The sequence below is a fragment of the Sinocyclocheilus rhinocerous genome, unplaced genomic scaffold (assembly GCF_001515625.1).
Source record: "Sinocyclocheilus rhinocerous isolate Xijiao unplaced genomic scaffold, SAMN03320098_v1.1 scaffold231, whole genome shotgun sequence".
Taxonomy (NCBI): domain Eukaryota; kingdom Metazoa; phylum Chordata; class Actinopteri; order Cypriniformes; family Cyprinidae; genus Sinocyclocheilus; species Sinocyclocheilus rhinocerous.
Genome location: NW_015640454.1, coordinates 725,482 through 744,098, shown reverse-complemented (window position 1 = coordinate 744,098; position 18,617 = coordinate 725,482). Strand labels below are relative to the sequence as shown.

At 39.3% G+C, this 18,617-nt stretch overlaps 1 protein-coding gene across 1 annotated transcript in view; it reads left to right on the top strand.

Moving 5' to 3' along the window:
- shroom3 (shroom family member 3) overlaps positions 1-18,617 on the top strand; it is a 60,054-nt gene that overhangs the window by 30,078 nt on the left and 11,359 nt on the right. The window contains exons 3-7 of the mRNA XM_016569039.1: positions 1,793-1,891; positions 9,000-9,134; positions 11,246-14,252; positions 15,694-15,755; positions 16,627-17,346. Coding sequence (XP_016424525.1) covers positions 1,793-1,891; positions 9,000-9,134; positions 11,246-14,252; positions 15,694-15,755; positions 16,627-17,346 — 4,023 coding nt within the window. The remainder of the gene's footprint in view (positions 1-1,792; positions 1,892-8,999; positions 9,135-11,245; positions 14,253-15,693; positions 15,756-16,626; positions 17,347-18,617) is intronic.

The window sequence follows — 18,617 nt, the reverse complement described above, 5'->3', positions numbered from 1 at the left end:
TATCCTAATGATTTTTGGCATAAAAGAAAAATCGATTATTTTGACCCATACAATGTATTTTTGGCTATTGCTACAAATATACCCCCAACGACTTAAGACTGGTTTTGTGGTCCAGGGTCACATATATGAAAAGTGTATTATATATAAAATACACAGATACATACATATATATTTTTAAAATTGCATGCAGCACAGACTTGGCTTTATTGTATCCTGTCCTTTAGGTTAATAAAAAATACTCTGTGTACATCCATGTGAGCATGTGGTGCCTCCTTTGTCAAATACGGCCACAACAACACAGCATTTGAATGGAGTCTGTCCTCTCTGTGACTAACATTGATTCTGCAAAAATACATGATCTCAAGACAAACAGACATGTGTCATTTACAGAGTAACCAATGCACTCATACCGTCTAGACTAGGGATGTGCAAAATTACATATTTTTGCAATCAGCTAGTCAAGCCCTGTTTAATTAGGCCAGTTTAGTCATGTCCATCACATGCATTTTTTAGAAGGCATTCACATATGATGCAGGCGTCTCGACTGACTTGTTGTTTTTAACTTAATGAGATCATGGTTGTGATGAAGTCATAACCATGAAAATCTCTGAACAAGTTCTTACAGTTTTTATTAAGTGGTCTGAGAGAACAGAGCAGAAAGTTTAGATTAGTTACAGACATTTGATCATGTATCAACCTTGTTTTATTTTGAAAAGAACTGTTTGGTTTTCCAAGATATGAGTGCTTTAACTGTCTGGGATTTATAAAGAGTACATGTCTAGCTTAAAGGGTTAGTTCACCCAAAAATGAAAATTAGGTTGCGTTTTACTCACCCCCGATGCATCCTAGGTGTATATGACTTTCTTCTTTCAGACGAATCCAGTCGGAGTTATATTAAAAATTGTCTTTGATCTTTCAAGCTCTATCGTTGCACTCAGCGGGTGTTGCATTGCTTCTGTCCAAAAGACGTGAAATAAAAAGCACCCTTCCATAAAAAAAAGTGTCTCACACGGCTCCGGGGAGTGAACAAAGGCCTCCTGTAGCGAATCCATGCGTTTTTGTAAGAAAAATATCCATATTCAAAACGTAATAATCACTTGAATCTAGCTTGCGCCAGCAGTTGTACACGGAAGCAGCTCCGGGAGCATGACGTATGAGGTCAGCGCTGCGCATGCGCCGCTCAGAAGTGACGCACGCAGAGAGATCGAAACAAAACAACGGTCACTAATTAGAAGTACAAAACGAGGATTTGTAAAGAAGAATGTCGGAGGATTTCGATATAAGCCAAGAGGAGACTTGTTTTCCTTTGCTAAAGTAAGGAAACTTTGCTTCCCTTGATCTTACAAACCAACGTTGGTTTTCACGAGACTCACCGGCGCATGCGCAACGCTGACCTCATACGTCATGCTCCCGGAGCTGCTTCCATGTACAACTGCTGGCGCAAGCTAGATTCAAGTGATTATTACGTTTTGAATATGGATATTTTTCTTACAAAAACGCATCGATTCGTTACAGGAGGCCTTTGTTCACCCCCCGGAGCCGTGTGAGACACTTTTTTTTTTTATGGAAGGGTGCTTTTTATTTCACGTCTTTTGGACAGAAGCAATGCAACACCCGCTGAGTGCAACGATAGAGCTTGAAAGATCAAAGACAATTTTTAATATAACTCCGACTGGATTCGTCTGAAAGAAGAAAGTCATATACACCTAGGATGCATCGGGGGTGAGTAAAACGCAGCCTAATTTTCATTTTTGGGTGAAATAACCCTTTAAACGTTTGTTTGTGTTTGTAGAGAGTGTTGTCCAGGTCCTTGCTGTTCTGACCCGCGTCCTCTCAGTCCTTCCAGAGACGGCAGATGCAGCGGAGGAGTGAAACTACGCATCAGAAACAGGTGTGCATGTGTGAAGAGCTCAACCCGCTGGTGATCTTTGTGTTGTTTAAGTATTATTGAGATACTATTATAGTTTTATTAATAGTTTGAATAAATTTTTTAATTTAATTTTAGTTAGTTTTATTTATAAGTTTTTTTGTTTTTTATTCATTTTTATTTCAGTTTTAGTTATTTTAGTATACATTTTATTTCAGCTAAAGTTTATTTTTTATTTTATTTAAGTCACACAAATGTTTTTATGGTTTTAGTTTTAGTTAACTAGAATATCCCTGATCTGCGCACATGAGGTTATTCATCAGAGGCGTTTCTAAGGAAACAGAATCTGGCTTTTATTTTTGAAACAGGAAATGAATCTGTCTCTTACAGGAAGAGGAAGTGATGAGGAAGTGGATTTGGGTTTATGGTTCCCAGTCGGTCACGTCAGGGGTGACTGTTGGTGCATCCCGTCTCTGTTTACTCTAAATCCACTAGTATTGAGTTGTTTATGGGGTTTTTAAGGAGATTTTTGGAGAACTGCAAGATTATGCTGTTGTCTCGCATGACAAAATGAACTTTTTCTTTTTTTCTAGTTTCTGTCTGTTTCTCTTCCTCTCTTTCTGTGTGTAAATAAAACTGGAGTTCTGTGTACAGAAGCTGTAAATAGTGTAACGGCCCGATCCTTAATCTCACTTTTATCCGAATAAGGCTTTAATGGAAAGGTCGAGCAGTTCAATTTGGACGTGATGGCAGGCTAAAAGACGGACTTACATTAAAACAGGACCCAGTTGGCATCAGGCAGTTTATGTCTAATTTTCATATAAGCATCATTCACATTTTTTTAAATACACTTTCATTCAAAAGTTTAGGGTCTGGAAGATTTTTTTTTAAAGAAATGAATACTTTTATAGCACAAGGATGCATTAAATTGATCAAAAGTGACTGTAAAGACATTTATAATGTTAAAGAAGATTTCTATTTCACGTAAATGCTGTTCTTTCAAACTTTCTATACATCAAAGAATCTTGAAAATAATGTTTCCACAGAAAATATTAAGCAACTGTTTTTGACATTGATAATAATAAGAAATATTTCTTTAGCAGCAAATCATCACATTAGAATGATTTCTGAAGGATTATGTGACACTAGACTGGAGTAATGATGCTGAAAATTCAGCTTTGCATTACAGGTATAAATTACATTTTACAATCCATTCAAATAGAAAATAGCTATTTTGAATTGTAATACTATTTCACAATATTACTGATTTTACTGTATTTTTGATCAAATAAATGCAGTCTTGGTGAGCAGAAGAGACTTCTTTCAAAAACAAACGACCCCCCTTAACTTTTGAACAGTAGTGTGTATATGTGAACATTTAATCATAATATACAGTTTTACATACAATATACTGTCATTTCAAATACATAAATGAGAAAGGAAATTTATTTTGCATTGGTCCGACAGATGGCGCGGTGAGACAAACTGACAGATAGCATGCACAGTATTCCCGCCCTTCTCATCTAAACACAGATACTGAACGTGACTTGATTTTGTCCACGTTTCGTTTCCATCCTCAAACCCGCCAGATTTGTGAGATTCCCTACTTTGAGGGTTTGTTTTGGGTGCTCCACTCACGTCTGTGCTCCGAATATGTGGTCATGGATGTCGTAATGCTACACAAGACCTGAAATAAAAAATTCTACATTTACATGGTCAGTTCCTGCAGCTATTGGAGTTTTGATTAGAGTTTCATAGAAACTGAGTGATTTGACAATTTTGAGATGTTTGGTGTGTAAAAAAACTATGAATAGAGACTGAACCAAGACAACGGTGTTATAGGCCCACCCAACACTTTAGAGCAGTTATTTCCATGTGTGTACGTGTTATTGTACACATACATTTAGCTATTCATGGGGATGAAGATTCAAAACTCTGGCATCTTAAATTCTCTCCCAGCTTTCTCTTTCACTTGCTTGGAAGAATCTTCTTTTAAGACGTTAATAACATCTAGTTCACTCGCAGTTCATCTGTCATGTGTGTTTTGCTCCGTGTTCCTTGATTGTGAACATTCCAATGTTATTTGCACACTCAGAGGTAGGATTTCCCATAATCCCACAGTGACATGCATTAATAACATAACCCGTCTCCCCCTGGATAGCCTCAGTCCGATGAACCATGTCAGCTTAAAGAACTCTGCTGAAGACAGTTGCTTCACCTAGATTGCAATGGTCATGAGATCCCATCCAGATGTAAGGTTGCATCCCAATTTTGCTTTAATCATAAGAAGTTGAAAACAGTGGTGCCCAGGGGGTTTATATAATATTTGCGTAATTATTTGCTTGTCTTGTTTTCCAAATAAATATATGTATATCTCAGTGGTGTGCGGAGGTGATCTGAAATGAGGAGGCAAAGTCCTCAAAGTTTGTTTTCTTTCTTTCTTTCAATCAAATGCAAATTCATACGCGGAATTTGTGCTCTGCATTTAACCCATTCACGTGCACTTATTTTGCCATTGAATTAAGTTTTTTTGTTTGTTTTGTTTATTTATTTATTAAAGCATGAAGCTCACTAAATTTTGTTTGATTTCTCTGAAAATAAAACTTATTGTCTTATGTAATTTTCTTTGTTTTAAGGATGTTTAGATATTTTTTACTTGTTTTGAACTTTCTAATCATCATAGAATTTGGAAAAAAATTATGCAGCACAACAGTCAGCATATTTGAATGATTTCTGAAGGATCATGTGACACTAAAAATTCAGCTTAATTTTAAAATATATTAACATAGAAAATGTAATAGTAAATTGTAATATTTCACAATATTACTGTATTTTTGATCAAATAAATGCAGTCTTTGTGAGCATAGGAAACTTCTTTAGAAAAAAAAGAAGTTGTGCAGTGTATATACCTATTACATAAAGAAATGACATACTTTCCCATCACCACTGAGGTTCGTTAAGTGCATAGAATTATGCAAATTGGGATGTAACCTGCGACTTCCTCCTATACCTATATCACAACTATATCTATCTATTTCCAACTGACATCTCTTCAGACAGACAGTATTTAGCGAGCCTCTCCATTCTCCTCTCGAACCCCACCGTTCCCGCCTAATCCAATTCTCCAATTTCAGCTTCCTCTCAGATCAAACAGATTAGTGTAGTTGACGAGCCATGTTCCCAGGGATCAGATAAGGTTTCTGCAGCGGGACACACCCTCTGCAGTCTGGCCCAGCCGGGGAGCGACGAGAAGGCCCGAGACAGACGGTTTTGGGGTTTTTTTGTGGGTCAGACCCTTTGGAGTCCCTAAGAGTCAGGTTACCTTGAGAGCGCGACGTGAAGCGTCTCTCCTGGGAACGAGGGGATGCCACGGAAATCGGCAGTTATTATACTCGGGTGTCGTTAGTCTGTGATGTATTTGTGGAAGAAACCTCAGGTCCGTCTGAGGGTAAACTGAGCAATATGTCACCCCGTCGCTCACGTCCAGTGGCCTTATTCTGCAGACAGGTGAAGAAGACACCTGTGCTATTACACCTGCCCATATTCCCTGCAGGCCCGGAGACGGCTGTCAGCGACACATGAAAGCAACCCTGTGACACACCCAAACTACGGCCTTCCTGTTCCCATAATGCCCTCTGGGCACAGATAGGCTTGTTGACTTGTCTGGGATCACATGGATGATCATGATGACGAAGAGGGAGAAAAAGAAAGGAAGAGAGGAAGATGCACACAAAGGCCAGTCTTTGTTTGATGTTATGAACGCATGCTATCATGTGTTCACATTTTCTCCCAGCTGTCTGTGTGTTGCATTATTTTACTATTTATCCCAGTTTTTTATATCCAACTCCTTCTTTACAACTCTAATATTGAATCTCAGGAAAGAAGCTTTTTCCTCCCTATCTTCGTTTTTGAAATATGTTTGTCCAGTGCTGGCGAGGGCAGGATGTTTATTCTAGTTCTTATCGTGACTTTTTAATGACATTTAATTGCGTGTTTTAATGATCTTTACGTCGTCAAACTGCACCCCACCAACCCTTCCAGCCGCCTCGCATTTTATTCTCAGTTTATCAGAAGACGGCTAAAGACGGCATGGAACTGCTCGGGGCATTTTACCGCAAAAAGCTGCGGAGGAAGCAGAAATCAGACCTGGGAAGATCGGACGGGGCTCTTTGCAAGGTGCCGTCGGAGACCAGCGTCAACGGTCTGGCCACGGGTCTGATCTCTAAAGTGCTGAGACTGACTGCAAGGTAACTGCTGAGTGCTTGGTAAGGGAGGATAGCAAGGGAATGATGGGTTGCAGGTCAGGTAATGCTTTAACTAGAATGCTACTGGGTTTGAGGAAGGGTTTGACCTGCTTTATGTTCACTACTTGCTCTATAAACCTTTATAAACCTATAAAGTTAAAGGAAATTAAAATTGTGTCATGATTAATTCACCCCAAACCCATAGGGCTTGCTTTCTTATGTGGAACACAAAAGAAGACATTTTGTAAAATGCGATGTTGCATGGCGCTGAATAGGATTTCATTTTTTATTCTAATTTAATTTGTAATTCTAATTCTAGTAGTCATTTAACAGTCGTTTTAAAAGCAGTGTTTTTTTTGTATTATTTACTGTAGATTTTCAGTTTAATTTTTAGTAATTTTGTTATGTGCTTCAGTCATTTGTAATAGTGTTATTTATTTTATATATTACTATTTAGGTATAATTTACTTTTAGTTCAGTTTTAGTTTTTATTTATTTGCAGTTTATTCATTTTTGTGATTCAACGTAAAATTATTTCAGTTCATTACTAATATTTCTAACAAGTTTTTCCAAAGTGTTTTTATTTGATTTGATTAGTTTACTTAATTTTCTTATATTTAAATGTTATTTCAATTTACAAAAATGTTTTAATAGTTCTACTTTTATTTAACCATAATCACCCTGTCTTAAAGTATTTCATATTACAACAAAGTAATAACTTCTTGTCGATCCAGGGCATGAATCCACAATCTGAATATGATATGATTAATCATCACAGCAAGTATTTTTTTAAAAATGCAACATAATTATCCTCCCTAGATAAAATATCTGCGTTCCTGTGAATCTACTTCTAGATCAGCGTTTCCTGTTTACAAGAAAATTTCCGATCTAACTGCAATTCGAACCATCATAAGGTGGTCAGACGTGTTTTCTGTTCTTTGCTCAGCATTGAGTGCAGATGTTTTATTTGCGGGAGTCATTATGACAGATCTTGTCCAAACCTAGCCTGGTCAGAAGGAGCGGCCCTTTGGAAGAGGGTGTGTTAAAGTAGCAAGAAAGTCACTTCCATAGCAACATGTCATAAAAGCCAGATGTTTTGCAGATGCTGTGTCTGATCTGTCTCCATAGAGCAGGGTCAAAGTTCAAGCGAGTGGGTTGTTAAGGAAACAATCTATGTGGAGGCTAAGACATTTCATTGTCCTGAGAAATGTGATCAGTCTGAATCATGTAGGTGCAGCTTTGTGGAGGACATTGCAGCGCCTCAAACAAAAACAGAATATTGTTTTTTATTTTATAGTGATTTTATAGTACTGTTTCTTATTTTGTTTAATATTTTGGTTTATTGTTGTTGTCGTCGTAATGATATATAATATATATAATCACAAAATGTTTGGCCAAATTTTGCAGCCCTACAAACAAGCATAGCAAACCTGGGGCTTTTAAAACGATCGTTTTTACTATACTACATACTGTCTTTTTTATTTTACAGTGGTATATTACAGTTGTAATATTTCTTATTTTATATTATTATTATTATAGTCATGTTAATATATAAATCACAAAATGTTTGGCCTAATTGTGAGCCCTATAAACAAGCACAGCAAACCTGGAGCTTTAAAAAAAAATGCATTTTAAGCATTAGGATCCTAAAACAAAGAATAACTATATTTTTGTGATATATTTGTAATATTTATTTTGTTTAATATGCTAATTTAATAATAATAAATTATTATATTTAATTAATATTATAATATTTTAAAGTCATATTGATTTTAGTTTTAAAAAAAAAATTTTTTTAAATTGCATTAAACATTTAAAGCATTTCAAATCACAATCACAATTTTTATCAGAAAAAGCGCAATTCGATTTTTCCCCAAATCGTGCAGCCCTACTTCCTAAACACTTTCCCACTGCTTGCACTACAATACTCATGCCCTAGAACTTTAATGCTTCATTCAAACCCAAAGTTATAAAATGGCGCAATTCTAGAAGAGTACTAATAGAGGTATGTGCTACACTTGTCCAGTCAGCTGACTGAACATGATCTTTAGTCTCATACTAGCTTTGTCTTTCTTTTTTTTTTTTTCTTTTTTTTTTTATTGAAGCTTTTTGACATTTACAGGGTTTAAACATAGTTGACACATCCGAGCTAATATAAATTGCCCAGGTGGAGCTTTGTCTTTCTGACTACTGATCTCAAACCATCATTAAAGACCTTAGTAGGTCACTTCAGTCAGCAGACTGGTTGGGCACAAACTGGCATTTGTGTGTGCGTGTGTGCGTGTGTGTGTGTGTGTGTGTGTGTGTGTGTGTGTGTGTGTGTGTGTGAATGTCTGGAGCAGCAGTAGGTACAGACAGTCTGCTGATCGTTATATGAAAAACATTCATTATGTTCCACGCCGTTTGAAACCAAAAATGTTTTTGTTTTAAACAATGCCAACATTCTTGCCATGTTTCGAAAACACACTTCAGCAACCTGTGCCAAAAAAAATGAAATAGAAATCTACTTCCAGCTTCCCAGAATTGTATTTCTCATTCTTAGGAATAAATATTTATAATATATAAATGTTCAATCTGTCAGTGACTACATTAGGAAGTATCTATGTACTGATGTTTACACAGTGAGATGCTGGTTATAAGGCAGTGCCACATTCTTCAGGGATGTTTTGATCCTCGGTGGCCTTGACTACACAAGACAATGCATGCTTTAAGTTTACATTAAACTACTTTGACTTCTCACTAAACTTTTTCTGACTTTGGTTTTGGTATTATATTTTATTTTTTTGTGAAAGCATATTCACTGTATTTGTGTTTAACTCTGTGTTTGAGTTGTATTCTGCAAAAGAAAGGCATCGATTTTTATGTTCCTTTAAATCTCTCTTTCCCAGACGGAGTGAGCCTGGATCTCGACCTCATTCCTGGCATTCTACGAAGCTGGGTGAGGTCCCTCAGGACTCAGACAGCATGATGCAAGTCACCCAGGGTGGTGTGGGAGCCCCCTGGCACCAGAGCTACCACTCCAGGTCAGTGCAACTCGAACACAAACACACCTGCAGTCTAGTGCCTCTGTTTAAGAGCAAACAATATAACACTCTGTCTTTCTTCATCCATTCTTTCTCTATATTTCACAAGGCTAGCATGTGAGATTTGATCGTGACTGAGATACAATCGTGAAGATGAAATTTTGTACAGTTCCCAGCAGTGCAACTGAAGGATCTGCCAAGTCAGCTTAGCAATAATCCACTAACATTGACGACATTTATTCAGAGAGAGAGAATGTTATATGTCCTTAGTTTGGGTTGCAGCACCTGATTTGACTTCATGAGGTATTTCCTGTAAGTTGCAACCTCTTGATACATGAATATGTTATCCAGCATGCCATATACACACACTAAAATATTTTAAATTATTGACGATGTAGTGGCATGTGGGTGCATATTCATAAACCAATGGCTTAAAGGGGTCCTACTGCCCCGCCCCTTGCCAAAGCAGCAAGTTCCGTCTGCTCCGGTTAAGAATGGCATCAATGTTGCCATATCAATTTGAGCCGGATTCAGACCCCAAGAATATTGAACAAGAGGATTGTGCAGAACCTTTGCACGCACGGATATGGACTGACATGGCGAAAACTTGATTTCGTTGTAGTTCTTGAAAAGGATTTTTTAAAAACGAAATATCTCCCTTTGAAGTGGACTTTAAGATTTGTAACTTTGTAGATCTTTTTTTATGCCCAAACATACACACACTACACACTGACTAAAATTAAAAAAGTGAAAAAGCATAATAGGACCCCTTTAAAAAGTCCATTAGTATGACTGTTAGTAGACATGAATGTTGATTATTTTGGTCAGAAGTGGCTGTATTGTCTTTCTGTTGGTAGTTTCCTTTTGTGTATGATCATGGACATAATTTGTTTAGTTGCCGCATACTTCCCCCAAACATTCAAAAACCTTGTGCGCTTGTTATCTCTGTCATTATCACTGTATTTAGACCAGAACGTTCAAGGGCCATCAATGATGACACTGAAAGAAAAACATTTTGAGTGTTTGAAGAGGACCAGAGGGCAAAGCATTGACGCACGTTCTAATGAAAAAAAAAAACATTCTTTGGGATGACACTCCCTCAACAACCCTCCGAAGGTTCCCATGGCAATGGTCACCGTGGGCGACACCAATAGCATTCCACTTTCTGAGACCCGGTGGTCATTGTTTGATGGACTGACCTGTGATTGGTTGATCTAGTTCTTAGAGGGGTAACTGCAGAGCTGTTGACAATGGGTCAGTGACATCATGTTAATTATGCCAGTAGAAATACCAGCAGTCTGATGCCAGCTTTCAGAGTCCAGCAATCACATACCCATAAAAGGGCAGTCGTCTCAGCAGACCCAGTGCATCACTGTCCAACACACATTCAAAAACTTATTGCCATGATTCCAACCTTTACGTAGCCGTTTCCCACAGTCAATGAGTTTGGTAACAGATCTAATGGTGTAGATTTGTCACATTATCATTAGGCCAGGGAAGAGAGAAGAGGAAGTATGAGGAAAGGAAATCTCAATGCAAATTCACTAGAACTTTATGGATATTACAGTGTAATCAACACCAGATATGTTGTAAACAGTCCAGACATCAATAAGTGCATTGTGACAGTTATTCTTATCAGGTGTAATCTAATCTTTGTTCTTTCTAGTGAAGAATTGAGTCACAGGGATAGAAAAAAACTCAAATTGTGGCTAGGAGCTCATTCTTATTTCATAAGAAGCAGTAAATCAATGTCTTTGATGTCTATCCAAGTCTGTAACTGCTACTAATTTAGCTCAGACTGACAACCAGAAAAGCATCTCGATCTGCAGTTATATTATCCCAGTAAAAATGATTGCTCTTAAGTCTGTTCTTCTCTTTTTCCCCATCCCAGTAAAATAATGAGACTACTATTTCATTGCATGTTGTTTTGTGCATTGTCCTCCTATCTCAATATACCACAATTAATTTAATAGAATTTTTAGTTAAACTGTTGACCTAAGTTATTTTGGGTCATTGATGTTTTCCTTTTAATCTAATAACCCTAAATAACTTGAATCAGTATATACAGTTAATAATATGTTACTCATGTGTCTCTTGTTTTTTTTCTACAGTGCCTCAAGCACAGACCTATCAGGATTTGAGTCAGGATTCCTTAGGAAGAGCCCAGATCAGTACAGTTCCCGGGGCAGCATGGAGAGCCTAGACCACACTCACCCAGCCTACAGCTCCTGCTATCAACTATCATCATCCAAATCCTCCAGCAGCATTGATCATCTGCACAGCAAGCGGGATTCTGCATACAGTTCCTTCTCGACCAGCTCCAGTATCCCAGAGTACCTTGCGGCGGCACCATCGTTTAACAAAGAGAGGTCATATTCCATGGAGAACGTTCCACAGAGAGAAGGGGTGCAGCAAGCTGATATACGCTACATACGCACTGTGTATGACCCCCAACAGGGTGTGTCTGAAGAGCATGAGATCAGCTCTGCAGCCATTATGAGATCCAGTGACAGCAGAGCACAGTCTAGAAGTGGGAATGTCTCAGGCCAGATCTGTCACCGTGGCAGCAGTAGTAGTGGAAGCAGTGGGAGTAGTGGAAGCACCTCCAGCTCACAACGCCACAGTGTTGGGCCAGTCTGGAATCCAGCACACAACCGGCATTCCTATGAGAACCTAAAGGGGGTGCCAGCACCTCCATTACGCAGTGACAGCTATGCAGCATTTCGCAATCATGAGCGTCCCAACTCTTGGTCGAGTCTTGAACATGCTCGGTCACAGCGGGCACTTCACAAGGGTTCCTGGCATCACTCAAGTGGTTCTGTGGCAACAGGAAAGTCCTCGTTTGGGGCTGAAGGTCAGTTGCACACAGTCATAGAAAAGAGCCCCGAAAGTAGCCCCACTACCAAACCCAAACAGGGTTTTCCTCAGGCCGCACAACCCGGTCAGCTCATGTTACCCACTGGCATCTACCCTGTTCCACCTCCTGAGCCTCATTTTGCACAAATTCCAACCAGCAACCCTAGCTCTGATAGTGTCTACCCAGCACTGGCCAAGGAGAGCAAGCACAACCATCACTGTGACCACTTAGGTGGACCAGTGAAAGAGGACAGGGTGACCATTGAAAATGGATACCAAAGCAATGCTCCTAGCTCAAATCCTGTCCAAACCCATGTTTCGCCACAACCAAAGCTCTCCGATAGAGTGCAAGATGACACTCAAGTCAAACCTGGTTTTTATCGGCCTCAATTGCAACCACAAATGCAGAAGTCACAAACACCATATGTACCTCAGGAGAGGAGGGACCCTTACACCCCGGTGCAACCAAGAGGAGAGAGACCAAGGTTCTCACTTGGTATGGAGGATTACGACAAGTACAGGCCACCTCAAGATGAAGAACTAAATAAATGCAACGAGCAAAGCATCCATCCAGACCCAGGATACACTGGGAAAATTTCACAGGGACAAGTTGCTCAAACATACAGAGGAAACTTCATTCAAACTCAAGGAAGTGACCACATAGTCAAACCTTCAAGGTACTACAGTGACTCTAGTGCTCTCCAGCAGAAAGCGCAAGACCTGGATCATCCCCTAACCAGACTGGAGAATGCACTTGCTGAGGTTCAACGATGTGCCAGTCCCGAGAGTACAACTAGTTTCCAAAGTGAGCGTAGCATGTCCGTGCTGGAGAAAGTAAGTCATTTTGAGAGACAGCAAGGCAAACCTCGCAGTCAGTGCAGCCTCTCCCACCATGGTTCTACGGCTCGTCCGAGCCAAATGCCAAGACCTTCCAGTGCCAAGAGCTCCTTCTCTGGTGTAGAGGATGTGCGCAACATGTTGGAGAGCAGCAACAGCTCGGTCCCTCATGGGAGAACTCAAAGTGCTTCTAGCATGGCAAGTTATGATGGACACATGGATGTGCATCAGGATTTCCTAACAAGACGTGGAAGTAGTGATCATGTCCAACATCGCCAGCAACAAGAGCCTGTCGTTACCCACAAGACCTGTCTTCAAAGAAGTAAGAGCACCTTTCAGCTTGGTGAGGGGAATGGAAAAGACATCCATGGGAAAGGTGACATTCATGACATCTTGGGCACCATCCAAGACACATCTTTTAACAGAGCATATAGAGACAGCATTAAAGATGCCCAGTCTAAAGTTCTGAGGTCAACTTCCTTCAGAAGACGTGACCTTAGTGTTAACCCTCCACCAGTGCCAGCTAAACACATGTCTCTAGAACGAAAAGGAACCAGTACAAGTCCCACACCAGCTACAACATCCCCACACACTCCAAAGGAACGCCATGTTGTTCCTGTTGAAGCACCAAGCAGAGCCCCTCCTCCTGAGCTCCCCAGTGTCCCAGCTGTTGGACCCCCAGTTATGCGGATCTGTGGACGCAAACGATTCACAATGGTGCAAAAGAAACGATCGTATTCTGAGCCTGAAAACATGCATGAAGTTGGAGTGTTGACTCAGGAAACCAATCAGGCTGACAGGAAGGTTCAACAGCAGTTTCTGTCTAGTGAGATGAGTGTTGCGGACAGACGCAGGATGTTCGAGCAGGTGGCGAATCGTAACGCTGACCCTAGATTTTTCTCCTACAGGCCTGATTTGAAGCAAATGCAACAAGATGCACTTGTTGAGTATATGGAGCGCAAAACAGGTAGAAGAGTAGACGGACATTCAAATCGCCCACATAGCGCTTATCTACAGTCTGCTTCTTCCTCTTCTGCTGACTTGCGAAACCTAATCTCCACCCTAAGTATGTGCTCTTTGCAAGAGCCAGCATACGATGGCCTCACTGGTGGTATACGTAAAGCCTCCACCCTTCCAGTAGGAATGCAAAGCCCCTTTTACCCCCCTAGGGGCAGCCCAAACCACACACAGCCTGAGGTTTTTGGCCAGCAGTCACAAGGCACAAATCCTGAATCGCACAAATCAGGCCCAGTCCTGACCAGACATAACCTTCCACAGCACTTGAAAGCCGCTTTTGAGAGAGCCACCTCTGCCAGAAGCTCAGGGAGGTCAGCTTCAGCTGAGGATTTGCTGGACCGTAGTGAAGAACGTCCCGTTCCTCAGCACTTCCGCTCCAAGTCATCTCCAGTGGAGAACTTTAGTCAGGTAACAATCATTTATTAGGTGGCAAACAAGCTGGGTGAATTTGACTGTCATTGGTTAGATCATTGAAGTGACGTGACTTCATACCACACAAAGTTAAACAGTAATGTTCATGGCAGAGTAAATTTGCTTATTTTAACCCTCTTATTGAATAGTTTAAACCAATTACTCACTCTGAGTTTCCCTAACTAGAAAGCTAATGAAAAACTCTCAGAACTGAAGAGAATCCGTTCTTCTCAGAATAAGCGGCATTCCCACACCCGGTCACAAGCAAACTATACAAATTTTTCTTCCTAGTTTGTAAAAATGAAAATGGTCATCATTTGCTCATCCTCATGTCATTCCAAACTTGTGTGACTTATTATTTTTTCTGTGGAACACAAATGAGGATACATTGAAGAATGTTGTCCATACAATAAGAGTCAATGGGGTCCAAATGGACCTTGTTTTTGGCGCCATCGACTTAAGCTCATTGTATGGACAAAAACAGTTTGAAACATTCTTCAAAATGTCTGTTTTTATATTCCACAGACGAAATAAAGTCTTTGGAATGACAAGAGGGTGAGTAATTTATAGCATTTTAATTTTGGGTGAACAGTCAAGCTGGTGTTCAGTGATAATCAGTGCATAAGTATTCAGCCAATTATGGTACTTTACGCTATAGGGCAAAGGAGCAGTCCCTTTCCTAGACGGGGGCAGATAATCATTTTTGTACCCACTCCTGGTGCTCCACAGGAAGAGGCCAGTGCTCCTCACTTCCTGTTTGGTGCCACAGAGCCTGGGCTTTAGTCAGAGATCTGACAGATGTGCAACAGATAACTGCACTCCTTCTGTGCCAGAGAGGAGGAGTTGGAGATAATGGACGACCCGTCATGGTTTGAAATATTTGGAATGGTTAAGAAGGCCATTTATCTAGGAGAATAATTATCCTTTATGTAAACGATAATGGTTCTGGTATGGTGATGACCATGTACAGTAGACGCGCAATTATCCTGTGAAATCCCAGACTAATCCAGCAATCCAAAATTAGAAATGGTTCAAGCGGTAGATAAAATATAAAATAAAATAGATAAAATGGCTTTACATAAACTTAAACATTCTGGCCATGAAAAAAATGATCTAAACCAAGCACACCACCATTAAGGTCACAGTCATACTAATTGAATACGACATAGTTCAGCTATGAGGATGTTGTCATGCTGTGCCTCTTTTTTATTAACAGATCTTAGTTTATCAGTAGTCATGGCATGCGCTTGAGTTTAAAATTAACATCAAAATACCAACATTCTCTAAACTTGAGGTAACCATGAAATAATGATTAACTTCCTGTTCCTGGTATATGAAACTTTACTACTTTTTTGTTGCCACTTCTACCAGAAAGTGCTACAATATGTCACCTGCTCAAATTAAATATTATTGGTTCTTTTGTTCTCTTTTTGTCTAGGACTTCTTGGTCAGAGACCTTCAGCTGTTGAGAGTTTCCTCCAAGGAATCCTCTGAAAACAGGTTGTGTATACATTAAGAAACATTCACTTCCATTGTCTTACAAATAAATCCTTTTGAGTCCTATATACAACATGTGTAGATATGTTCGCACAGAATTCACATACTAAAACAATTATATATCTAAATATTTTATCATTGCATGATCTATAAATGAAGTTCTTAGCAATGCATATTACTAATCAAAAATAAATTTTTTATATATTTAGAGTAGGAAATTGACAAAATATCTTCATGGAACATGATCTTTACTTAATATCCTAATGATTTTTGGCATAAAAGAAAAATCAATAATTTTGACCCATACAATGTATTTTTGGCTATGGCTACAAATATACCCCCAGCGACTTAAGGCTGGTTTTGTGGTCCAGGGTCACATATTTGTATTCTATAGACCAATTTAGAGGTTTTGTACCGTATCCGTGAAATTCTCTAGCTGTAAAGGCTATCTCTCCCGGGTTTTCTGCAACCATGATGCGCGCGCATCCTGAATGTTTACAAACCGGTAATTGGTCTATAGGCTTCAATTTAAGACAAATTAGCATTAGTAACATTTTTTAAGAAGAATTGTGCAGATCAGTCCTTTAAAGAGCAAGAATTTCTTTGCAAGTTCAAAACTATTTGAAACCGAGTTTTATGGAAATATTTACCCATAAAAGGTCTTAAATTAAGGACCAACCCTTAATTGGTCAGTGGCAGTGACAGTCCCGCTGCAGCTATTTTTGAGTTTGTTTTGAGCCATGCACGAATTCCCACCAGACATTGAAGAATAAATGATTTGCGTTTCATTTACTTTAAAAATGACGGGTATTGGAAACCTGACAAGCACAACATAATCATGGTACTTTCTCATTTCATATGCATGTTTTAATAGGGTGTTGGCGAACACAGGACAGAAACAGCCATCATGTTCAGCACGTACGGAGAGGAGTTACCAGCTAAACCTGGGTCTTGTCCAGCAAGACGCACCTGTGTTGAGGCGCGAGCGTCAGAGACATTCAGACCGGCCGAGAGCGCAGAGTGCTTCTGGTCTGGCTGCGTCTGTGGGACTCCCTTGCCCTTTCACCTCTCCAGGCACTGCCGCCAGCCTTGACTGGCATAACGGAGACAGACTGTGTCAGCCCAACCTGGATTCTATTGCATTTCCCGAAACTGGTCCACAAAGTCCGTCCGGAGCACCGGGAATGGTGCGGCAAAACTCCAGCGACACCAGCACTTCTGAAGACACTCTGAAGGACTTCCCGTGTCCGGTGGCCACTCAGTCACCTCCACACCCAGAGGTCACGGGCCCACAACTTGATTCAAGGCTGCAAATCCTTCCCAAGAGCCTGGTTTCCCCAACAAAGCCTCTTCTTTCTCTTCGGATCTCAGAATCTAACCTTCAAGATGTTCAGAGTATAGCTGTGTCGCAAGATGATGATGAAGTGTTTTTAGCACCTCCGCCACCATCTCCTCCTCCACCACCACCGGCACCACTGCCCATCAGAGAGACGGAGATTATACGGGACTTCCCGCCTCCTCCACCTCTCACACCCCCAGTCGAGGAGAACGTGGAAGTGTCTTTACTGCATCCGGGACCATTACGGCCCATCAGGTAGAGCCACTTCTTGTTGGTCTTGAAACAAGATTTCTATCCACCAATCAGATTTGAGGGATTAAAGCCCGGGTTAAGGGCTTGAGCAAGATGATTTTATGTCGTATCCCTCATGATTTTTTAATGTAGGTTAGGGTTTGGCTTATGATTTCTTTGATAGGAATGTTGTTCCAAGAACAACAAACGAGCATATCAGTCACATTCATCATGCTAAAATATTACAGTACAGTCACATTTAAAGGAATGTTCTGGGTTCAATACAAGTTAAACTCAGTCGGCAGCATTTGTGACAATGTTGAATACCACAAAAAACATCTGCAATTCGTCCGCTGTTTTCTTTCTTTAAAAAAAGCAAAAATCAAGGCTCTGGTGAGGCAACCCATATGACAAAAAATAAATATACGCAGGTGTATTTTTAATGTAATGCAAAATACAAAAATAAAAATGCTAACATAAATGTAAAATATATTTACACTAATTAATATAGATTTTTGCTAAGTATTATTTTCTTACTTATTTTTGGCCATGTTTAATATATTTTCAGTCTAAATATATTTATATTGTATAAACATATTTATTTATAAAAAATAAAAAAAAACATTTAGCATTTACCCAAAAAAGTATTTTAAATTTGAAAATGTATTTTCCTGACTCTTGAAGTACATTTTTAAATATTTTGGCATTTAAAGGTTTAAACTAAATATTTTTCTCATTTGAAAAATATATATTCTTTAAGCTGTGCTGCTTACAACATAAAAGTTAATTTGCAAAAACCGATAACTCCATTTTTATTGATTTTTTTTCAGAAATCACGTTTTTTTTTATTGCGCATTCCAAGTAATATCAATCAAACTGCAGTTGGGTTGTTTTGATTAAGTAATAATAACTTAAACAAATACAGGTAATTTACGAAATTAAAGTTCATTGAAAGTATGTTTTTTTTTACATATTAAAAGTTTGTTTTATAGCAAAAGCAGATAACTCCAACAGTCGTTTTTTTGGCAAAAGCAGATTTCATGTTTTAGAGTTTAAAAAAACACTTGTTTAATCTTTATAATCTCCTCAGATGACAATGTAGATGCCTGACAAACGTTGTTGTTGTTGTTGTGATCATAAACTATGGATGTGATTATACACGCAATACAGAGCTTTTCCCTCACCATTGTAACGTGCTGCTTTTGCAAGGTTCTGTGAAAACGTTTCAGCTTTTATTTTCCTTTTTCGCCCTGAAGAAGATATCACAGGTTCATCAAGTTCATCGAAATTATCCA